Here is a 24,129-nt window from a genome sequence, read left to right on the forward strand (position 1 = left end):
CTGTTGCTACAACTTTGATGTCTGTGAAGCTTTTTTGCAGTGTGGCTTGGGGGTGGGATTGGGGATTAAATACAGGGACAGTTAAATTGATAACTTTGTTTTATTATTAATTTCTAGTTGAAGCTTTTTTTTTTTTTTTTAATAAGAAATTATATAGAATGATTTGTACACATGTATAGACACAGACACAGACATACACACACACACACACACACACACACACACACACACACACACACACACTAACACACTAACACACACACACAACACACACTTGCACCTGATCACTTGCGTATGTGTGTGTGTGGTTTTATTTAGGTTTTGTTTGTATGTGTGTGTGTTTTATGAATGACAGAGACTTAGAGAGTACATATGTATACCTAAGACAAATAAAGTACAGGGAAAATTGCAGTTTTCAATAAATAAATAAATGAATAATGATGGTAATATGGATACTCAGGTCAACATATGTGCAGACATGCTGGTGCCTGAACTTGCTTCATGTGTCTACACGTGCAGATCAAATATGCATATTAAAGCTCTTGTAATCCATGTCATTGTTTGGTGGGTTGTGGAAACAAGAACATACCCAGCATGCACACCCCCAAAAACAGAGTATGGCTGCAACATGGCGGGGTAAATGAGGGAAGCGGTCATACATGTAAAATGTTACATGTACGTCTGTGTGAGCATGTGTGTGTGTGCGTGACTGAAAGTGAAACCTGATTGAATGAAACAGGAAACAAATGATGAGCGCCCAATGGCAGCTGTCAGTCAGCTCTACCCAGGTAGGCAGCCTGTTGTGCAAATGACTCTGTGTCTGTAAAGAGCTTAGAGCTTGGTCTCTGACCGAGGATGAGCACTTTATAAATATCCATATTGTATACATGTACATGTATGAGTGGTCTTACACATGCATGACAGATTTTACCGTATCATGTAGGCAGCCGTACTCTGTTTTCAGGGTTGTGCATACTAGGTATGCTCTTGTTTCCATCATCCCACCGAAAGCTGACATGGATTACAGGATCCTTAATGTGCACATTTAGTCCTCTGCATGTATGAACATGCAGAGTGGCTTCACACACTATGCACATCTACGCATCTGTTGGGGTTGGAAATCAGAAAATCTCCACCATAGCCCACCAGGCACAGTTGTGAATCAGGGTTCAAACTCAGGACACTCAGACTGGAAGTCCAAGGCTTAAGTTTAACCACTCAGCTGTTTTGCTCCATCAGAATTCCAGTCGGTCGGTTGATAATACTGAGTCATGAGATAGAGGTAGAGCTCAAAACTGGCGGGGTCTGTCGATTAGGGATGGAGATGGTAATGGAGGCAGGTAGGTAGACACTGCCTGATCTGACAGAGGGGAAAAGGGGGGTTGTGGGCTGAGCAGTGGGGGTAGGGAGTGGGGTAGGGGAAAGAATGATGGGGGTGCGTGGGGTTGGAGTTGTAGGGACAGGCTGGGAACCAGAAGGCAGGTATTGATTTCCCATTTATCACAGCCTGTCTACTGTGTGTGTGTGTGTGTGTGTGTGTGTGTGTGTGTGTGTGTTTTCCTCCCCACCCCGCCCCCACAAACCCCACCCCCCACCCTCACTCTCTCTCTTTCTCTCTGTCTGGTAGAGTGGGGGGGTGGGGTGGGAACCACAGCAGTGCGTGCAGTGTGTTGGATGCCTGCACCAGTGACCTGCCCTACCCTGGGTGTGGGCATTCTCTGAAAGCCAGGGTTTTCAATAGCGGTGGGCAGGTGAGTGATGCGGATACATGCCATTTGCAAAATTGGAGGCAGGGCGAACAAGGGGGAGTGACATCGTCTGATGGATGTGCTTCGTTGATCCTTTCATGAAATCAAAGGGTGTACGTTCGCTGTTGTACATACATATGTGTATGTATGTATACATGTATATATATATATATATGTTTGTATATGTGCATGTGTATATATATATATATATATATATATATATATATGTATGTATGTATGTATGTGTGTGTATATATATGGGGGGGGGGGGGGGGGAGATTGGGAGGATGGGGGGGGGGTTCCTATCAAGACGCTGTCCTAATGAAGGAAGCCCTATGGGTGAAAATTTGAGAGTAAAGAAAGAAAAAGGACAATTGTTTTCTTTGGGGTTTATTTACCATTTTCATATATATATATATGCATATAGATATATATCTTTTGTATTACTTTATTTTCACAACAGATATCTCTGTGTGAAATTTGAATTGTTCTCTCCATGGAGAGCACATCGCGATCGCGACATTGAAACCGCCACCATTTTTGTTTTTGTGTTTGCATGTGTGTTTTCCTATCAAAGTGGAATTTTCTACAGAATTTTGTGAGTGGCAACCCTTTTTTTTTTCTTTTGCTGTGGTTTCGTTTCTCATGCACTAAGTGCATGCTGCACACAGGACCTCGGTTTATCATCTCATCTGAAAGACTGGCGTTCAGACAACCACTCAAGGTCTAGTGGAGGGGAAGAAGATACTGGCAAGTGTTGGAATCGAACCAGTGAGCTCAGTTTCTCTCGTTTCCTAGGTGGACGGATTACCTCTAGATCAGCAGCCCACCGTAGTTTGACTATAAATGAAGCAGAAGGTGAGCAGATGGGTGGTGTGTTGTATTTCTAGTAATATCTACTATGTCTGTTATGCATGCATGTGAATGACTTGTGTGAAAGCGCTTTGATTTGTCTCTGCACAAGAATCAGAGCTATATAAATATAATAATTATTATTATTATTATTATTATTATTTCTAGTACTGTCAGAACCTAGATGAATAACTGCTTGTGTGCCCTGGCGTAGTAGGGGACACATGGTTTATCTCTCAGTGGCAAGGGAGAATCTGAATGTTCGTTCATGTTGACTGTAGCTGTGGATAAACTCGTGTACAGACTGCGCTATTTCCACACGCAAGAGAAGAAAGTTGGTTCGTGCTGATGTCACTGCTGGGAAAAAAAATAATGAGCACAGACCATGTTTATCTGTACACAGTGGAGAGAGGGAAGAGAGCTGGTTTATGTTGACTGTGGATGGACAAGCGCAGGCCACGGATATCTATGCACAAGAGAATAGAGCTGATTTAAAATATTGAATGCAGCTCTGGTATAAATGTGCACGGACTGGATCTCTGTATCCCTGTGGTAAGAGAGAACAGAGCTGATTTATATGACACGGAATGACGGGCGCAATAGCCAAGTGGTTAAAGCGTTGGACTGTCAATCTGAGGGTCCCGGGTTCGAATCACGGTGACGGCGCCTGGTGGGTAAAGGGTGGAGATTTTTCCGATCTCCCAGGTCAACATATGTGCAGACCTGCTAGTGCCTGAACCCCCCTTTGTGTGTATATGCAAGCAGAAGATCAAATACGCACGTTAAAGATCTTGTAATCCATGTCAGCGTTCGGTGGGTTATGGAAACAAGAATATACCCAGCATGCACACCCCCGAAAACAGAGTATGGCTGCCTACATGGCGGGGTAAAAATGGTCATACACGTAAAAGCCCACTCGTGTGCATACAAGTGAACGCAGAAGAAGAAGAAGAATATGACACGGAAAACCAGACAGTTCTTATTCCAAAATGTTTTCAGTATCGCTCAAATGTCATCAAAATATGAAAGGCCCCATAGCCTTCTACGGCTCAGCATTGGAAGTTTTATTTGTTTTTGCTATCGAAGTGGATTTTTCTACAGAATTTTGCCAGGAACAACCCTTTTGTTGCCGTGGGTTCTTTTACATGTGCTACATGCATGCTGCACACGGGACCTCGGTTTATCGTCTCATCCAAATGGCTAGCGTCCAGACCACCACCCAAGGTCTAGTGGAGGGGAAGAAAATATCGGTGGCTGAGCCGTGATTCGAACCAGCGCGCTCAGATTGTCTCGTTTCCTAGGCGGACGCGTTACCTCTAGGCCATCACTCCACGTTGGGTGGAGTGAGGAAAACGAGAGTGAAGTTCCTTTGCCAAGGACACAACGCCGTGCTGAAATGGGGCCTCGGAGTTGAACCTCAAAAACACGTGAACACTGGATCGGAAGCCCAATGCCTGACTGACATAGACCCTCCTGTTCCTAGGGAATGGAAGACAGGGGAGGGGAGGGAAACTGTGAGAGGGGTTGAGGAGAGATACTTGATGTCAGGATTGTTATTACCATTATTATATTTTTAAAAAATTAATTGTTATTGTTATTTCTATCTTTATTATCATTGTTATTATTAGTGGAGTGATGGCCTACAGGAAACGCGTCCGCTTAGAAAGCAAGAGAATCTGAGCGTGCTGGTTCAAATCACGACTCAGCCACCAATATTTTCTCCCCCTCCACTAGACCTTGAGTAGTGGTCTGGACGCTAGTCATTCTGATGAGATGATAAACTGAGGTCCTATGTGCAGCATGCACTTAGCGCACGTAAAAGAACCCACGGCAACAAAAGGGTTGTTCCTGGCAAAATTCTGTAGAAAAATCCACTTCGATAGGAAAATCAAATAAAACTGCAGGCAGGAAAAAATACAAAGAATTGGTGGCACTGTAGTGTAGTGATGCGCTCTCCCTAGGGAGAGCAGCCCGAATTTCACAGAGAGAAATCTGTTGTGATAAAAAGAAATACTTCTTCTTCTTCTGCGTTCATGGTCTGCAACTCCCACGTTCACTCGTACATACGCGAGTGGGCTTTTACCAGACCCCCACTCAAGGTCCAATGGAGGGGGAGAATATTCTGGCGAGGATTTGATCCCATATGCTCAGATTCTCTGGCTTCCTAGGTGGACGCGTAACCACTAGGCCACCACTCCACTTGTGTTGATTAAAGATAGAAAAAAAAGGGGGGAGGAAGGTAGCAGCGGTGATGTGTGCGTGCCGTCATTGGCGTCGTCCATGTCTGTCGACATCCATTTCTCCCAGCCGAGGTCTGTTGCGGGGGGTGGGTGGGGGGGGGGGATAATGCTGGGAGGGATGCGGAGGGAGGGTGTTTTTGGGGAGGGAGTAGACTCATCCCATAAAGAGAGGGAAAGGGGTAGTCGTGGCGGTGACACATGCTCGTTCCATCTGGCACTGAGGAATCAGTCAACAAGAGTTAAGGGACAGGCGGGGCAGAGGATTGGGGGGGGGGACTTTATTATCAGCTCATTAACTCATTCTACACCACAGCTACATGCCTGCTACAACTCCCCTGGACCCCGGCCCCGCACTACATCAGACCACTGCAGAAAAAACAGGGTTGTTCACCAAAACAGCGGAAATTGATGCAAAATTGTTGATTTAATTGTTCAAACAAAGTTTCATTTTCATGCTTCCATAATCAGGAAATGGTTCTGTTTGGAATCCCAAATGTACCAAGCAAAAAATGGACAAAATCAGAATAGTGTGTTGGTGTGAGAATACTCGTACTGTCCACAGGGGCAGCAATCATGGTACGAGTTATCTTGTACCTGGAGTCGAATGAGTTAAGCCCGCGGCCATGCATTGCTCCAGCTTCAGATTTCGTCTCATTTTTTCACTTTCCTGCGTATACATATGCCGTAAGTGAAGGGAATTCCCCCATAGGAATGCTGGGGGGTCTTCCAGTATAAATAGCATCCCCGCCTTCTGGAAATTCTGTGCAAGAAATTTTCCTCTTTTCTGTCACTCTCTTTGTTCCTGCCTTTTTTCTTTCTTCACTGTTGTTTCCTTTTTCTGTCTTCCCAGCCCATTCCCCTTTCTTTTTTCAAGCAAGCCTGGACACTTTTTTCTCTTTTCTGCATCCATGATGTGCTGTTTTGCTCTGGCGATTAGTTAGTGAGATGTAAACACTGGAATGGGCACTAGCTGCCCATTCTGCAGTATTATTTGCCTATATGGTCTTTTTTTCTGTATTTTTTGTTTGGCTTTGAATTATTGGGTTTTTTTTTCTCCTTTTTTACAATGTTTTGTAATCTGAGGATGATAAATTAAGCGGAAAGGCTGGCGTCCTCAGCATGGCCTAGTCTTATTTGCCATAAGGAGCTAAATGGTTGGGATACTGTGTCATGAACTGTGTTTTGTGGGTTTCTATTAGTGTTGTTGTTTTCTTGCAGATGTGACAGTTTTGTGTTGATGCAGTTCAGCATTTGTATTGTTTGACAGTCCTGATATGGCCTGGTGCGGTCAGCTGGACAATAAGCAACAAGAATAAGAATAACAAGAATAAGTGAAGGGAAGTAACTTCTAACAGTATTTCTGAATGTGTCAAGACTTAATTTGGAAGAAAAAACAATATTTTCTGCAATTTTTTCTGCATCAATGTGGCATGGAAGCCTGCCAAGGCTATGAACTCCCTGGGGTTGGATGGGTTAACCCTGCCCGTGTTACTGTGGCCCAGAAAAGACGCAGAGACATCAACCTAAAGTAGTTGGAATGCTTTTTGCTGCAGGAGTCGTAAGAGTCACATGCTTGAAATTCCAGGAACTCCTCACGTTCTTCACAGGCAATGTACAGAGTGGCTTCACAATGTTTGTCTTCCAAATCAACAAGTGCAGCGTCAAAAAGCTTACGTTAAACTTCCGCCATGCTTCGTCGGTCGGTTTCTGTACAAATGTACCCTTGTGCGGGTCTTTAATGACCCGTGATGCACCAGAAGGGGGTGGTGCCTGTGGGGAATGTATATATAGGTCTCCTTTAAAAGGTTAATGTTAAAGGTCCAACAGCCTTTTAATAGCTATTGGGTGGTGATTTCATATCCACTGTGTCTAGGGCTCGGCATAGGAAAGCCGTTTTAGCCTTCCCCATTCCCCAGTCAGGTACCCATTCACACCTGGAATGGGGGTGCACACACACATGTACACATATGTACATACACACACACACACACACATATATACATACACACATACATACATAGCGTATGACCGTTTTTACCCTGCCATATAGGCAGCCATATTCCATTTTCAGGGGTGTGCATGCTTGGCATGCACTTGTCTCAGTAGCCTGCTGAATTACATCTACAGGTCTTTATCATCTGTATTTGATCTTCTGCTTGTGTATACACATGCAGTGGGTTCAGGCAGTAGCAGGTCTGCACATATGTTGACTTGGGAGATAGGAAAAATCTCCACCTTGAATCCACCAGGTAGGCCAAATTTAGAGATCAAACTTGCGGTGACAATCCAGTGCTCTTAACCATTCGGTCACCATGCCCATCAGTCCACTAATCAGTGTCAACAGCCATTACCAGAGAGCAGAGGGGTGGACAGCAACCTCAGGTCGGAGAGACACAGAGAGAGGGTGGGTTAGGGTGGTGACGATGGGGGGATGGGGGGGGGGATATGTCTGCAATGATCTGCATTATTTTGTCTGTCATCTGCTGTAAAGGATAAGCAGGGGTTTGGAAGGGATGTCAGGATCCGGAGAGAATAGGGATGGGCATATTGGACAGGGGGCAGGAATGTTCAGGATGAGGAGAAAGGGAGGGGAACAGTGGGGGGGCGGAAGGCAGAAGTTGTTGTTCATGTCTGTCTTGATGGGAATCTGTCTCTCTGCTCGCAGCGCCAAATGAGGTTAGGAACAGGGAAAGAGAAGGAGGAGGCTGCAGTATGATGAGACGCTGTGGATGGCATTGCGACTCTTATCATTACAGCACACCACACTACACCACACTACACTACACTACACTACACAACTCAACACTACACCACACCACACCACACCACACCACACTACACTACACTACACTACACTACACACCACACCACACCACACCACACTACACTACACTACACTATTTATTAAGATGCCTTACTGTGGGGCAAATTCTTGAAGCTCTGTGTGCATTACACTACAGTTCCACACCACACCACACACTACACAACACAACACAACACAACACAACACAACTACAGTTCCACACCACACCACACACTACACAACACAACACACCATGCACAACACAACACCACATCACCCCAGGATGCGCCTCAGAAAACTGTCGAGTCTCACAGTTGTATCGCATTGTTCCTGTTGCAGAGTGGGCCGTGTGTGTGCATTGTTTGTGACATCGACCAAGAGACTCACCAGAAAACATGGGGCAGGCCAATTCACGGCAGGAGGCATTCTGGGATGCTTGCGGCTTTGGCCGAACTCACCTGGTGAAGAAGTTCATCGAGGAAGGCATTGACATCAACTGGGTCTCTTTTACGGTGAGGAGAGTGCATCTTTGTTTAAAGTACCTAAAAAAAAAATAAATGAATAAAATAAATTTTTTATAGAGTGCATCTTTGTTGAAAGTACCTAAAAAAGATAAATGAATAAAAAATTATTTTTTTTATAGAGTGCATCTTTGTTGAAAGTACCTAAAAAAAAATTTTTTTAAAATTTGAAAAAAGAAGTTTTTGTGTTTTTTGTTGTTGTTTTTTTTTTTACCCCTTTTCAAGAAGGTGACAACATCAACTAGGTGAGTTGAGTCTGTCTGTTTTCATTTAGGATACTGTAATTTTTTATACCCTTTAAAAAAAAAAAAAAGACATCAGCGTTAACTTGGTTTGTTTTTTGTTTTTTTTACAGTGAGTCGAGTCTTTTTTTTTCATTTTTCTTTTTTTTTTTTTTCTTTTTTCTTTTTTTAAAGAAGATACCATGATTTTCATACCCATTGAAGAAAGAAGGGAGGAATTCTGTTGAGTTTCCCGTGGCACATTCTGGCAGTTGAAAAAGACATCAGCATTAACTGGGTGTCTTTTACAGTGTGTTTAGAGTCCGTCTTTGAAGGGCGCAATAGCTGAATGGTTAAAGCGTTGGACTTTCAATCTGAGGGTCCCGGGTTCGAATCTCGGTGACGGCACCTGGTGGGTAAAGGGTGGAGATTTTTCCGATCTCCCAGGTCAGCATATGTGCAGACCTGTTAGTGCCTGAACCCCCTTCGTGTGTATACGCAAGCAAAAGATCAAATACGCACGTTAAAGATCCTGTAATCCGTGTCAGCGTTCGGTGGGTTATGGAAACAAGTACATACCCAGCATGCACACCCCCGAAAGCAGAGTATGGCTGCCTACATGGCGGGGTAAAAACGGTCATACACGTAAAAGCCCACTCATGTATATACGAGTGAACGTGGGAGTTGAAGCCCACGAACAAAGAAGACGACGAAGAAGTCCGTCTTTGCTGAAGGTGCAGTAATTTTCATGGTGACTTTGTGTGGGTGTCTTTTACAGTGTGTTTAGAGTCCATCTTTGCTGAAGGTGCTGTAGTTTTCATGGTGACTTTACAGTGTGTTTAGAGTCCGTCTTTGCTGAAGGTGCAGTAATTTTCATGGTGACTTTGTGTTTGCAGCATGACTGTTGCCCTATTCATGTGGCCTCCCAAGGTAAACCTGATGTTGTCAAGCTGTTGATTGAGGCCAAGTGCGACATCAATGTGCAGGACAGTGTAAGTACTGAAAGGCACTGTGATGTGTGTGTGTGTGTGTGTGTGTGTGTGTTTCCAGTTTGTTCATTTATTGTGTGTAAGCAAAGAGAGTCTAATGTGTATTCCTTGTTTCAGATGTGTCTGTGTGTGCGAGTGGGCTTGGTAAGCTTCAAACAATGTTCTTCATCCTCATCCCCATTCGTCATGAACAAGATCAAAGAAATTGTCCCACATTCTGTGGCCTGTCATGCCTCACTCTCATGTTGACCCTCAAATTTTATCCCCCTCCGCCTCCACGTTTGGGCAGATTCATGGTGGTTTCTGTTATTAAACTGGAGGGACATGGTGGCCGTCTCCTCTCCAGAGGGTATGCTCACTCAATCTGGCATGGCAACTCAAGAGCATTATTGTCATTACTGTGAGGGTGTTTGCAGGTGGTGTTCTTTATATGTTGCATCAGAACAGGTACTGTTGAACAGCAGCTGCAGCATTATTCCTGTACCTGTGCTGTAGTGTTATACTGTTAAGAGAGAGATACCTTTAAGAACCTATGGCAACGAGAGTGTTGTCCTCTGGCAAAATTCTGTAGAAGAAATCCACTCTGATAATACACAAGCATGCACTCAAGACCTGACTAAGCGCGTTGAGTTATGCTGCTGGTCAGGCACCTGCGTAACAGATGTGGTGTAGCATATATGGATTTGTCCGCACGCAGTGACACTTAATTGAGAAACTGAATCTATACCTTTACCTGTGCTATGTTTTTGCCTGTGCTGTGTGTTACCTGTGCAGTGTGTTACAAGTGCAGTAGTGTTACACGTTCCACCTGTACTGTGTTTTACCTGTGCTGTGTCTTACCTGTGCGCGGTGTGTTACCGATGCAATTACGTCACACCTTTACCTGCGCTGTAGTGTGTCACACTCCTGTGTTCACCTGTGCTCAGCGGGGCATGACGGCGCTGCACCACGCGGCCATGAAGGGGGAGGAGGAGATCGTGAGCATGCTGATCGATGCTGGCTGCGAGCTGAACACTCAGAACAAGGTGCCTCTCTCAGTCTCTGCTCCCTTGCCCTGTTGTGTTCCCCCACTTCGCTTTCGCCTTGTTCTGTTTTTTGGGGTTTTTTTTACTCTGTCTCTGTTCATCTCTGTCTCTCTCTCTGTCCATCTTTGTCTCTGTTTCTGTTTCTCTCTATCTCTGTCTCTGTTTATTCTTCTGTCTCTCTGTCTGTCCATCTTTGTCTGTCTCTGTTTCTTGTTACGTCTCTTTGTCTGTCCATCTCTGTCTCTCTGTCTATAGTTCCTGCTCTTTCTCTCTGCCGGTATCTGTGTCTCTGTTTCTTGCTCTGTCTCTGTCCGTTTCTGTCTGTCCATCTGTCTCTCTGTCTGTCCATCTCTTTCTCTCTGTCTATAGTTCCTGCTCTCTGTCTCTCTCTGTCTGTATCTGTGTCCTTGTTTTTTGCTCTGTCTCTTTGTCCATCTCTGTGTATCTGTCTGTCCATCTCTGTCTCTCTGTCTGTCTATCTCTTTCTCTCTGTCTATAGTTCCTGCTCTCTGTCTCTCTCTGTCTGTACCCGTGTCCTTGTTTTTTGCTCTGTCTCTGTCTGTCCATCTCTGTCTATAGTTCCTGCTCTTTCTCTATGCCGGTATCTGTGTCTCTGTTTCTTGCTCTGTGTCCATTTCCGTCTGTCCATCTCTGTCTGTCTGTCTGTCCATCTCTTTCTGTCTCTGTCTATAGTTCCTGCTCTCTATCTCTCTCTGTATCTGCATCCTTGTTTTTTGCTCTGTCTCTCTGTCTGTCCATCTCTGTGTCTCTGCCCACGTCTTTCTCTCTGTCTGTGTTTACTGCTCTGTCTCTGTCTTGTATCTGTGTCTCGTGAGCATGCTGATGGACGCTGGCTGTGAGCTGAACGCTCAGAACAAGGTGCCTCTCTCAGTCTCAGCTCTCTTGCCCTGTTGTGTTTCCCCACTTCGCTTTCGCCTTGTTCTGTTGTTGTTGTTTTTTACTCTGTCTCTGTTCATCTCTGTCTCTCTCTCTGTCCATCTTTGTCTCTGTCTCTGTTTCTGTTTCTCTCCATCTCTGTCTCTGTTTATTCTTCTGTCTCTCTGTCTGTCCATCTTTGTCTGTCTCTGTTTCTTGTTACGTCTCTTTGTCTGTCCATCTCTGTCTCTCTGTCTATAGTTCCTGCTCTTTCTCTCTGCCGGTATCTGTGTCTCTGTTTCTTGCTCTGTCTCTGTCCGTTTCTGTCTGTCCATCTGTCTCTCTGTCTGTCCATCTCTTTCTCTCTGTCTATAGTTCCTGCTCTCTCTGTCTGTATCTGCGTCCTTGTTTTTTTGCTCTGTCTCTTTCTGTCCATCTCTGTGTCTCTGTCCACGTCTTTCTCTCTGTCTGTGTTTACTGCTCTGTCTCTGTCTTGTATCTGTGTCTCGTGAGCATGCTGATGGACGCTGGCTGTGAGCTGAACACTCAGAACAAGGTGCCTCTCTCAGTCTCTGCTCCCTTGCCCTGTTGTGTTCCCCCACTTCGCTTTCGTCTTGTTTCTCTTTTTTACTCTGTCTCTGTCCATCTCTGTCTCTCTCTCTGTTTGCCCATCTTTGTCTCTGTTTCTGTGTCTGTGCATCTCTGGCTGTCTCTGCGTCTGTGTCTGTCCATCTGAGTCTGTCTCTGTGTCTGTGTCTGTCCATCTGAGTCTGCCTCTGTGTCTGTGTCTGTCCATCTCTGTCTGTCTCTGCGTCTGTGTCTGTCCATCTCTCTCTGTCTCTGTTTCTGTGTCTGTGCGTCTCAGTCTGTCTCTGCGTCTGTGTCTGTCCATCTCTGTCTGTCTCTTTTTCTGTGTCTGTCCATCTCTGTCTCTGTTTCTTGTTATGTCTTTGTTTCTGTGTCTGTGCATCTCTGTCTGTCTCTGTTTCTTGTTCTGTCTCTCTGTCATCCATCTCTGTCACTCTGTCCACCTTTGTCTCTGTGTTTCTTGTTCTGTCTGTTGACTTCACATCAGTTGACATGACTTGACGCAACGTGACATGACTTCATATCGGGTGACATGACTTCACATCAGATGACATGACTTAACATGAATTCACATCATATGACATGACTTTGCATGACTTGACATGACTTTGCATCAGGTGACATGACTTCACATTACATTACTTGACATGACTTTGCATCAGGTGACATGACTTCACATTACATGACTTGACACGACTTCCCATCAGGTGACATGACTTGATGTGACATGACTTAACATGACTTCACATCAGGTGACATGACATGACATGACTTAACATGACTTCACATCAGGTGACATGACTTGACGTGACATGACTTCACATCAGGTGACATGACTTGACGTGACATGACTTAGCATGACTTCACATCAGGTGAGATGGCTTGACATGACATGACTTCACATCAGGTGAGATGACTTGACGTGACATGACTTCACATCAGGTGAGATGGCTTGATGTGACATGACTTCACATCAGGTGAGATGGCTTGACGTGACATGACTTCACATCAGGTGAGATGGCTTGATGTGACATGACTTCACATCAGGTGAGATGGCTTGACGTGACATGACTTCACATCAAGTGAGATGGCTTGATGTGACATGACTTCACATCAGGTGACATGACTTGACGTGTGATGACTTCACATCAGGTGAGATGACTTGACGTGACATGGCAGTGTTGCTGTGTGTGCAGGACGGATGGACGGCTCTGCACAACGCTGCCTACTGGGCCCACGTCGGAGTGGTGGAGAAGCTGATCTCCGCCGGAGCCAGTGTCGCCATGGCCAACAAGGTAGGAGCTCTCTGATTGGCTGGGAGATTCGATGAGATGGTCAAGCTTGCTGGGAATATGTTTCCCACACGTGAATATGTGTATGTTTATAAGCATTTTTAAATTTATGTATTTAAATATCCATTTTAATGAAATGAATTTTGACGTGAGAACAATGCTTAGGTGCAGGGCTCAATGAGTTAATGTACGTCACACGTTGACGCAATACATATTATGTGACTGATGACTAGGTCTACAGTTTAAATGGTTGTCGATTGTACAGTCATCTTTTATTCACTCTGAATTGGTTCAAGAGACACAAAGCATTGACTGCTTTAGGGAAGAAACTAATGGTGAAATCTGGTTCTAAATATTTCAGTACAAATGACTCAGGGGAAGCATCTCAAAATATTCTGAAAGCTGAGTGTCTTTCATCATGTTTATCAGGACAAATGATTAGAGGACAACCTTGTCAAGCAGTCCCAAACCAAAATAGACCTCTATTACAGCATCTTTTATCAGCCCCATCATCATTCATCATCATCGTAATAAAGAAAACGAAATGTCCCGAAAAATTGTGGGCCACAAAAAAAAAAAGTGGGGTGCAGGGGGAGGGCATGTGTGTGCATTCAGAGGTGTAAGGAGGGAGGGTTGTGTTATGTGTGTGGAGATGGAATGGGGTGTGTTTGTGTGTGTGTGTGGAGGGGAGAGGGTGTGTTGTGTGTGTGGAGGGGCAGGGGGGAGAGTGGTGTGTGTGTGGGAGGGGTGATGAGGGGAGGGGCTAGTGTGGAAATGGGAGGGGGGTGAGTGAGTGAGGAGGGGTGTGCTGTGGGGGGGGGGGGGGGGGTGAGTGGGGGTGGAGATTAGAGTGTTGTGTGTGTGTGGAGGGGGGTGAGTTAGGAGGGGTGTGCTGTGTGAGGGGGCAATGGGAGGGGGGGGGGGGGGGGAGAGTGTGTGTGTGTGTGTCGTATAAAATATTATGTATCATCGTAACAAAGAAAAGAAAATGTCCCCCCCCAAAAAATTACAGGGCACAGAAAAAAGGAGAAGAAAAAAAAACGCTAAAAAACACGTGTGTGTTCAGCATCAGCGACTGGCACTACACGAAGTGGCGCGTTCCCAGAGCACGGAGGAGACACAGCTGGGACGCATCGCACAGCTTCTCGTCGCCGCGGGTTCCGATGTTGACGCCACCAGCAGCGACTTTGGAGAGGTGAGCAGTGGATTTTTTTTTCCATCTTGAAAGTTGGCCCAGTGGCTGCCGCAGCTCTCTACTTTTCTCAAGGGCACACAAATAGAAATGTTCAGTGGCTACTTTTCATGAGAAATGTATTAACTAGCACTGGATTAGATCATGTTTGGAAAAATCAGTTCACTTTTAGTGTTAAAAGATTAAAGTATGCTATATCCAAGGAGCTTGAAAATGAATATGTAAAATTTTGGAAACAGAAACATAACAGTTCATCTGAATTAGAATTTTACAAGAACACTGTGACAGATTATAAAATTGAACCGTATTTAAAGAATACAGCAAATACACAACACATGAAAGCATTGACCATGCTACAAATCAGCACCCATGACTTACAAATCGAACAGGGAAGATATAAAAATACACCAAAAGAACAAAGACTGTGTGATACTTGTAACAGTTTAGATGATGAGATTCACCTTTTAGACAATTGTGTAAAGTACAGTGCTTACAGACACAGATTCCTAATTGATATATGTCTTCCAAATGCAAAGCCTAGCAAATTGATCCTTCTAACAGAATTAAAGCCAAGGCTGGCGAAATTTGTTCACGAATGTTTCTCTTTTTAACTCTCTCCGGACGAAGGAATGCTCACGCATTCCTACACAAAACGTATTCGGATTCGGACAAAGGAATGGAATAGCATTCTCCGAAAGTAAAATTCCATCATGCACTGTACATGTGATTTTGTGATTAGCCAAGCAGAGTGCGCTATTCTGGGTCACTCCACAATCGAACAGTATGATTGGTCAGCCTGGGATGTGTGGCCTGTCTCGCACACACGCTGACAAAGTCACTGACCGGTCATCTGCTCGCGTGCCAGCCTGTTAGCAAAGCGGGCTCTTCTCAGAATGTTGTGAAGAGAACAAGGCAGTGACGGCAACGTTTTAGGGTTGCCGAAGTACTTGAAATGCTACAAACTGAAGGGTTGGACATTAAAGAGGTGGATGATGATGAAGAAGAAAGCGAATTTAATTCTTTCCGGACGAAGGAATGCTCACGCATTCCTACACAAAACGTATTCGGTTTCGGACGAAGGAATGGAATAGCATTCTCCGAAAGTAAAATTCCATCATGCACTGTACACGTGATTTTGTGATTAGCCAAGCAGAGTGCGCTATTCTGGGTCACTCCACAATCGAATGGTATGATTGGTCAGCCTGGGATGTGTGGCCCGTCTTGCACACACGCTGACAAAGTCACTGACCGGTCGTCTGCTCACGTGCCAGCCTGTTAGCAAAGCGGGCTCTTCTCAGAATGTTGTGAAGCGAACAAGGCAGTGACGGCAACGTTTTAGGGTTGCCGAAGTACTTGAAATGCTACAAACTGAAGGGTCGGACATTGAAGAGGTGGATGATGACGAAGAAGAAAGCGAATTTAATGCAGAAAGCGAGCATGGGTATGGTGATTCGGGGTGAAAAATTGGCAGTATTTTCTACATATGGCAAAACTGTAAAAATAAGATGAGAAGTTTGATTTTTTTTTTTATATGTAATAGCTCAACACGTAATAAACCAGTTCTGAAAGTTTCATTTTCTTACACAGTATTTAGTATTTTTTGTAATTTTTTTCCAAACCCTTACAAATGGGCCGTCTGTGGGGAAAAGCAAGGGAGAAAACTTGCCGTCCCGAGTGATTTAATATGCTCATGTTAATGTTTCATTGTGTCTTATAAACTTTAAGGTTTTATGACAATAAAAAGTATTCTGTTCTGTTCTATTCTATTCTGTTCTATTCTATTCTATTCTATTCTATTCTATTCTAGTGACAAAACCATGCTGATACAGGGCCTCGAAGCCTGATCACTGGTGAACGCTGGATCAGAAGTCCCTCAGCATGTCTCTGCCGCTCTGTATAACAGTCCTTACTTTGTTCTAACAGGTTTTTATTTATTTCTTATATGTATTATTTGTTTATTTTTTGAACTCTTATGGTTACTGTTGTCCTTACAATGTGATTAACTACAAGATTTCTTTTCCAATAATGCAGAAGTGGTATACTCATGCTCATTATTATTATGATATTATAATGCCACCACTCGCTTTCGCCTTACCCTAGATACCATTACTGTAATAGTTGACACAATTGATGCTGTTGCTATGTTACAACTGGTCCAGGCTATTTATTATTAATGTCATTTTAAATCATCAATATTACTACAATCATTAATGTGTAAACATTGATTGATTGAATGATTGGACAAATCTTCCTTTTTGTTGTTGTTGTTGTTGATGTTGTTGTTCTTGTTACAGATTTGTTTTGCCTTGTTTAGTCTGTTTTGTTTTGTTTTGTTTTATCTCTCTCTCTGTAGTGGAAGATGCTACTGTTCGTTTTATATTGTTTGTTCATACTATTCTCTGTATTGTATACATGTTTTTTGGAAAAAAATTTTAAAAAGTTTAAAAAAACACACAAAAAAACATGTCTCTGCCGCCATGTGGAGAGAGACAGGAAAAAGTCCAGCAAAAACAGACATCACTAAATTTCACTTGTCAAAAATATATATATTATTTAGCAAACAATGTTATATTATCAAGGAAACTAGTTTCAAAATATACTCAGCTTCAGTGTAGACTGTTTACCAGGAAGGGATGTTGTTTTGACGGCAGCCAGAGCAAACCAAAGAGATGATGATGGTGATACTTCTGTGTTAGTCGGCTGCAACTCCCATGTTCACTCATACATACATGAGTGGGCTTTTATGTGTTAGACTGTTTTTACCCCGCCATGTAGGCAGCCATACTCCACCTTCAGGGGTGTGCATGCTGGGATTGTTCTTAATAACCCACCGAATGCTGACATGGATTACAGGATCTTTAACGTGCGTATTTGATCTTCTGCTTGCGTATACACATGAAGGGGGTTCAGGCACTGGCAGGTCTGCACATATGTTGACCTGGAAGATCAGAAAAACATCTCCACCCTTTAAAGACCCACCAGGCGCCGTCACCAAGATTCGAACCCTGGACCCTCAGATTGAAAGTCCAACGCCTTAACCACTCACTATTGCGCTCGTCTGATGGTGATACGGATACTTAGATTGTGCCTGTCCTCAGTCAGAGACTAAACTCTTTACACTCTACATTATCGTTATTATCATTATTATTATAATTTATGCTTATATAGCTCCTATCCTTAGTCAGAGACCAAGCTCTAAGTGCTTTACAAACACGGTGTCACTTGCACCACAGGCTGCCTACCTGGGTAAAGCCAACTGACAGCTGCCATCAGGCGATCATCATTCATTTCCTTTGTCATTCAATCAGGTTTCAGTCATGCATACAGGCACACACACAGACACACACACACACACACACACACACGTACATGTAACATTTTACTTGAATGACCATTTTGTTTATTTAATCCACCATGTAGGCAGAAGATCAAATATTCACTTTAAAGATCCTGTAATCCATGTCAGTGTTCAGTGGGTTATAGGAACATAAACATAACCCAGTATGCACAACCCCCGAAAATAGAGTATGGCTGCCTGCATGGTGGGGTAAATAAACAAAACGGTCATACATGTAAAATGTTACCTGTTTGTGTGAGTGTGTATGTGTGTGTGTGACTGAAGCCTCACTGAATGATGCAGGAAACAAACATGAGCACCCCAGTGACAGCCGTCAGTCAGCTCTACCCAGGTTGACAGCCTGTTGTGTAAATGACCCTGTGGTTGTAAAGCGCCCAGAACTTGGTCTCCGACTGAGGATAGGCACTATACAAGTATCCTTATCATAGCCGTCAGTCAGCTCTACCCAGGTTGACAGCCTGTTGTGTAAATGACTGTATTTGTAAAGCACTCAGAGCGAGGTCTCTGACCGAGAACAGGTGCTATATAAGTATCCATATGACGGACACAATAGCTAATTGGTTAAAGCATTGGACTTTCAATCTGAGGGTCCCGGGTTCAAATCTCGGTGACAGCGCCTGGTGGGTAAAGGTTGGAGATTTTTCCGATCTCCCAGGTCAACATATGTGCAGACCTGCCAGTGCCTGAACCCCCTTCATGTGTATACGCAGTACGGAGATCAAATACGCACGTTAAAGATCCTGTAATCCATGTCAGCATTCGGTGTGTTATGGAAACAAGAACATACCCAGCATACATACCCCCGAAGGCGGAGTATGGCTGCCTACATGACGGGGTAAAAACGTTCATACACATAAAAGCCCACCCATGTACATACGAGTGAACGTGGGAGTTGCAGCCCACAAACACAGAAGAAGAAGAAGTATCCATATTATCATGTATGATTCTTTCAGGCGGACTTCACCAGTCTGATGTTCGCAGCGTATCACGGTCACACTGAGGTTGTCAACGCCCTGGTGGATGCTGACTGCGACATCAATGCTAATGGCTCCATTGTAAGTGTGTGTGTGGTGGGTGGGATGTGGGGGAGGGGATGGTGTGTGTGTCGAGGGGCAGAGGGAATGGGGGACGGGAGTGTTGTGTGTGTTGGGAGGTAGGGTGTGTTGTGTGTGTGTTGTGAGGTAGGGTGTGTTGTGTGTGTGTTGGGAGGTAGGGTGTGTTGTGTGTGGAGGGAGGTAGGGTGTGTTGTGTGTGTGTTGGGAGGTAGGGTGTGTTGTGTGTGTGTTGGGAGGTAGGGTGTGTTGTGTGTGTTGGGAGGTAGGGTGTGTTGTGTGTGTTGGGAGGTAGTGTGTGTTGTGTGTGGAGGGAGGTAGGGTGTGTTGTGTGTGTTGGGAGGTAGGGTGTGTTGTGTGTGTGTTGAGAGGTAGGGTGTGTTGTGTGTGTGTTGGGAGGTAGTGTGTGTTGTGTGTGGAGGGAGGTAGGGTGTGTTGTGTGTGTTGGGAGGTAGGGTGTGTTGTGTGTGGAGGGAGGTAGGGTGTGTTGTGTGTGTTGGGAGGTAGGGGTGTGTTGTGTGTGGAAGGAGGTAGGGTGTGTTGTGTGTGTGGAGGGAGGTAGGGTGTGTTGTGTGTGTGTGTTGGAAGGTAGGGGTGTGTTGTGTGTGGAGGGAGGTAGGGTGTGTTGTGTGTGTGGAGGGAGGTAGGGGTGTGTTGTGTGTGTGTTGGGAGGTAGGGTGTGTTGTGTGTGTGGAGGGAGGTAGGGTGTGTTGTGTGTGTAGGGAGGTAGGGGTGTGTTGTGTGTGGAGGGAGGTAGGGTGTGTTGTGTGTGTTGGGAGGTAGGGTGTGTTGTGTGTGTGGAGGGAGGTAGGGTGTGTTGTGTGTGTTGGGAGGTAGGGTGGAGGTAGGGTGTGTTGTGTGTGTGTTGGGAGGTAGGGTGTGTTGTGTGTGTGGGAGGTAGGGTGTGTTGTGTGTGGAGGGAGGTAGGGTGTGTTGTGTGGTGGAGGAGGTAGGGTGTGTTGTGTGTGTGTGGGAGGTAGGGTGTGTTGTGTGTGTTGAGGAGGTAGGGTGTTTGTGTTGAGGGAGGTAGGGTGTGTTGTGTGTGTGGAGGGAGGTAGGGGTTGTGTTGTGGGAGGTAGGGTTGTGGTGAGGAGGTAGGGTGTGTTGTGTGGAGGGAGGAGGGGTGTTGTGTGTTGGGTGGGAGTAGGTTGTCTGTTTGTGTTGGGTAGGGTGTTAGTTGTCTGGAGGAGGTAGGTGAGTGATGTTGATGGAGTAGGGTTGTTGTGTGTGTGGAGGGGTGGGGAAAGGGGGATGTGTGTATGGGGGGGGGAGCAGTGGGTGTGAGTGAGGGGGGTGCTGTGTGTGTGGAGGGGCAGAGGGAGAAGGGGGTGTTGTGTGTCTAGGAGGTTGGAAGAGGGGTTCTGCTCTATTCTGTTCTGTTCTATAATCCTATGGACACCCCTTTCTCTGTGAAGATGACGTTGATCTGACTGACCACCTGGGCAGCATGCACTTAGCGCATGTAAAAGAACCCACGACAACAAAAGGGTTATTCCTAGCAAAATTCTGTCAAAAAATCCACTTCAGTAGGAAAAACAAATAAAACTGCACGCAGGAAAAATTTTTTTTTTAAATGGGTGGCGCTGTAGTGTCGTGACGCGCTCTCCCTGAGGAGAGTAGCCCGAATTTCACACAGAGAAATCTCTTGTGATAAAAAGAAATACAAATACAAATAACACTGCTGCTCACTCTGTTGGGCTTGCTGACTGGCTTGTTTTGACAGACGGTGCAACATATTGTGTTGTTATTAGATCTGTTGTATGGTAAAAGCTCTTTGGAGGAAAAATTTACTCTGTTAGGTGCAATATGATAATTTTGATTATTACGCAAGCAGAAGATCAAATGCGCACGTTAAAGATCATGTAATCCATGTCAGCCTTCGGTGGATTATGGAAACAAGAACATTCCCAGCATGCACGCCCTTGAAAACGTAGTATGGCTGCCAACATGGCGGGGTAAAAACGGTCATGCACATAAAAGCTCACTCATGTATATATGAGTGAACGTGGGAGATGCAGCCCATGAACGAAGAAGAAGAAGATGGTTATTATTATTATTATTATTATTATTATTATTACTGTTGTTGTTACTGTTATTAAATATTGTTATTAACAATAATGATAATAACGATGATAATTGTAATCTTCTTCTTCTTCTTAACACACTTCGTATTACCAATTAGTATGAGTAAGAAATGACATCACCAAAAAACAAATGTTAGAATTCATGAACTGAAAACTTCCAAACAGATCAGTAACACAAAGAATTAGTTGGGGACAAAGTGTAAAACTTTCTCCCATCTTATGGTATCATCCAGTGAGAAGATGAAATAATCCGTATTTTTGGTTTGAAATTTGCACACACTGATGACTTCTTCTTCTTCCTCTTCTGCGTTCATGGGCTGCAACTCCCACGTTCACTCGTATGTACACGAGTAGGCTTTTACGTGTATGACCGTTTTTACTCCGCCATGTAGGCAGCCATACTCCGTTTTCGGGAGAGTGCATGCTGGGTATGTTCTTGTTTCCATAACCCACCGAACGCTGACATGGATTACAGCATCTTTAACGTGCGTATTTGTGTGATCTTCTGCTTGCGTATACACACGAAGAGGGGTCAGGCACTAGTAGGTCTGCACATAGTTGACCTGGGAGATCAGAAAAATCTCCACCCTTTACCCACCAGGCGCCATTACTGAGATTCGAACCCAGGACCCTCAGATTGAAAGTCCAACGCTTTAACCACTCGGCTATTGCGTCCGTCAACTGATGACTAATTGTAAACGAATCCAAGAAAGCACACAGAGTTTGAAAGAGACCAAATTCAGAACGTTATATAGCTTGAACAGGGTCCCTTCGTCTAATTCTGATGTCTGCCTTGTGACTGAGAAGAAACTACGTCAAACACCATTGTTGAAACGCACTGTTCACGTGAACCAGTCACCTAGAAAATAACTCATTCTCGCGAGCACAGCAACACCCTCTGCATTCATTGACTGGAAAGGTCAGTTAAGATATTCTTAGCTTATAATGTGATGATGCATATTAGGTGCCACTCCAAAAATTCAAAACTTTCTAAAGTCCCGATCGGGCTTCTTCGTCTGAAACAGTTGAAAACAGAAGGGCTTCGATCAGGGCCCATCATCTGGAGTGAGTTAGTCACTAGTAGTAGTAATAATAATAATAATAATAATTTATTTTTATATAGCGCTGTAATACAAGCATAAGCAAGCTATAAGTGCTTTACAATCCAGTACCTAAAGCGAAACAAGAAAGCATATAAGAAGTAGTAGTAACATAAAACAGAATCATTAATATTATAAAAACACAATGCATAAAACTCACAAAGTAACATACCATCAATACTACAACCGTTACACTCTAACACTCACACTAACACACACACACATAGACACACACATGATTAAACGGCTGAGATGACAGCAATTTTCACTTAAAATATTAACAAGAGTAGTAGTAGTAGAAGTAGTAGTAGCGTCATCATCATTATTGTCATCATCACTATTATCGCTGCTATCGTTATTTCCCGGTGTTGCCCAGAACAAGTGGACGGCTCTGCACTGGGCGGCGGATCGAGGTCATGACGACATAGTTCGGCTGCTGGTGGAGTCTGGCGCTGACGCTGGCAAGAAAAACATGGTGAGTCAGGCCGCCTGTGGTGACCAGGTCGTCTTCTCTCTCTCTGTGTCTCCGTCTCTCTCTCTTTCTCTGTGTCTTTGTCTGTCTGTCTCTCTGTCTGTCTCTGTGTCTTTCGCTTTCTCTCTGTCTCTCTTTCTGTGTGTGTGTGTGTGTGTGTCGCTGTCTGTCTGTCTCTCTCTCTCTCTGTGTCTCTCTCTCTGTCTCTCTCTCTGTCTTTCTTTGTCTGTCTCTCACGCATGCACACTCATGCATGCACGCATATGCACACTACACACACACACACACACACACACACACACACACACACACACACACACTGTCTCTCTCTCTCTCTGTCTCCCTCTGTGTCTCATACACACACACACACACACACACACACACACACACACACACACACACACACACAATTACAAATATGATACAGTACAATGCAATGCAGTACTATACAACACAAGAGAGTAGCCTAAATTTCACAATGAGAAATCTTGTGAGAAATAAGTCATGCAATGCAATGCAGTACAGTTCATTACAATACAGTGCAATGCAATGCAATGCAATGCAATACAAGAAAGCAGCTTTAATTTCACACAGAGAAATCTTTTGTGAGAAAGAGTAATACAATACAGAGCAATGCTATGCAATACGGAGAAATACAGTACAGAACTAGATGATACAATGTCACACATCATAAGAGAGCAGCCTGATTTTCACACACAGAAATCTGTTGTGAGAAAGAGTGATCCATAGCGATGCAGTGTCAGGCAGTACAGTGCAATACAACACAATGCAACACACCACAGCACAATGCAACAAAGACGATCATAACACAATGCTTCACAATGTAACGCAACTCAACACGACACAACACAGCACAGCACAATGTAACATAACACGACATAACAGCACATCAGTAAAACGCAACAATAGAATACAACGCAACACAGTGCAGTGCAACACAGCACAACACAACAATATAACACAATGCAACACGTAGCACACCACACCACAACACAACACGACACAATGCACCGCAACACAACACATCACATCACAACATACCAGAACACAACACAACACAACATACCAGAACACAACACAACACGCCACAAACACCAAACACAGTTTGATTTGACACAACGCACAGAGAGGCGAGACCGCAGCGGACCGAGCACACCACAACGCAACGCAACGCAACACAACACAACACAACACAACACAACAACACTTCTTCTTCTTCTTCTGCGTTCGTGGGCTGCAACTCCCACGTTCACTCGTATGCACACGAGTGGGCTTTTACGTGTATGACCGTTTTTACCCCCGCCATGTAGGCAGCCATACTCCGTTTTCGGGGGTGTGCATGCTGGGTATGTTCTTGTTTCCATAACCCACCGAACGCTGACATGGATTACAGGATCTTTAACGTGCGTATTTGATCTTCTGCTTGCATATACACACGAAGGGGGTTCAGGCACTAGCTGGTCTGCACATATGTTGACCTGGGAGATCATAAAAATCTCCACCCTTTACCCACCAGGCGCCATCACCGTGATTCGAACCCGGGACCCTCAGATTGACAGTCCAACGCTTTAACCACTCGACTGTTGCGCCCGTCCACAACAACACAACACAACACAACACAACACAACACATACACACACACACACACACACACACACACACACACACACACACACACACACAGACACACACACA

The 24,129-nt window shown here is 44.5% G+C and overlaps 1 protein-coding gene across 1 annotated transcript in view; it reads left to right on the forward strand.

Annotated features, from left to right (window-relative positions):
• LOC143276868 (uncharacterized) overlaps positions 1-24,129 on the forward strand; it is a 30,144-nt gene that overhangs the window by 1,309 nt on the left and 4,706 nt on the right. Inside the window, exons 2-8 of the mRNA XM_076581525.1 lie at positions 7,983-8,155; positions 9,282-9,377; positions 10,301-10,399; positions 13,060-13,158; positions 14,222-14,350; positions 18,659-18,760; positions 22,318-22,416. Of these exons, the coding sequence (XP_076437640.1) occupies positions 8,039-8,155; positions 9,282-9,377; positions 10,301-10,399; positions 13,060-13,158; positions 14,222-14,350; positions 18,659-18,760; positions 22,318-22,416 (741 nt within the window). The 5' untranslated portion in view covers positions 7,983-8,038. The remainder of the gene's footprint in view (positions 1-7,982; positions 8,156-9,281; positions 9,378-10,300; positions 10,400-13,059; positions 13,159-14,221; positions 14,351-18,658; positions 18,761-22,317; positions 22,417-24,129) is intronic.

The sequence above is a fragment of the Babylonia areolata genome, chromosome 33 (assembly GCF_041734735.1).
Source record: "Babylonia areolata isolate BAREFJ2019XMU chromosome 33, ASM4173473v1, whole genome shotgun sequence".
Taxonomy (NCBI): domain Eukaryota; kingdom Metazoa; phylum Mollusca; class Gastropoda; order Neogastropoda; family Buccinidae; genus Babylonia; species Babylonia areolata.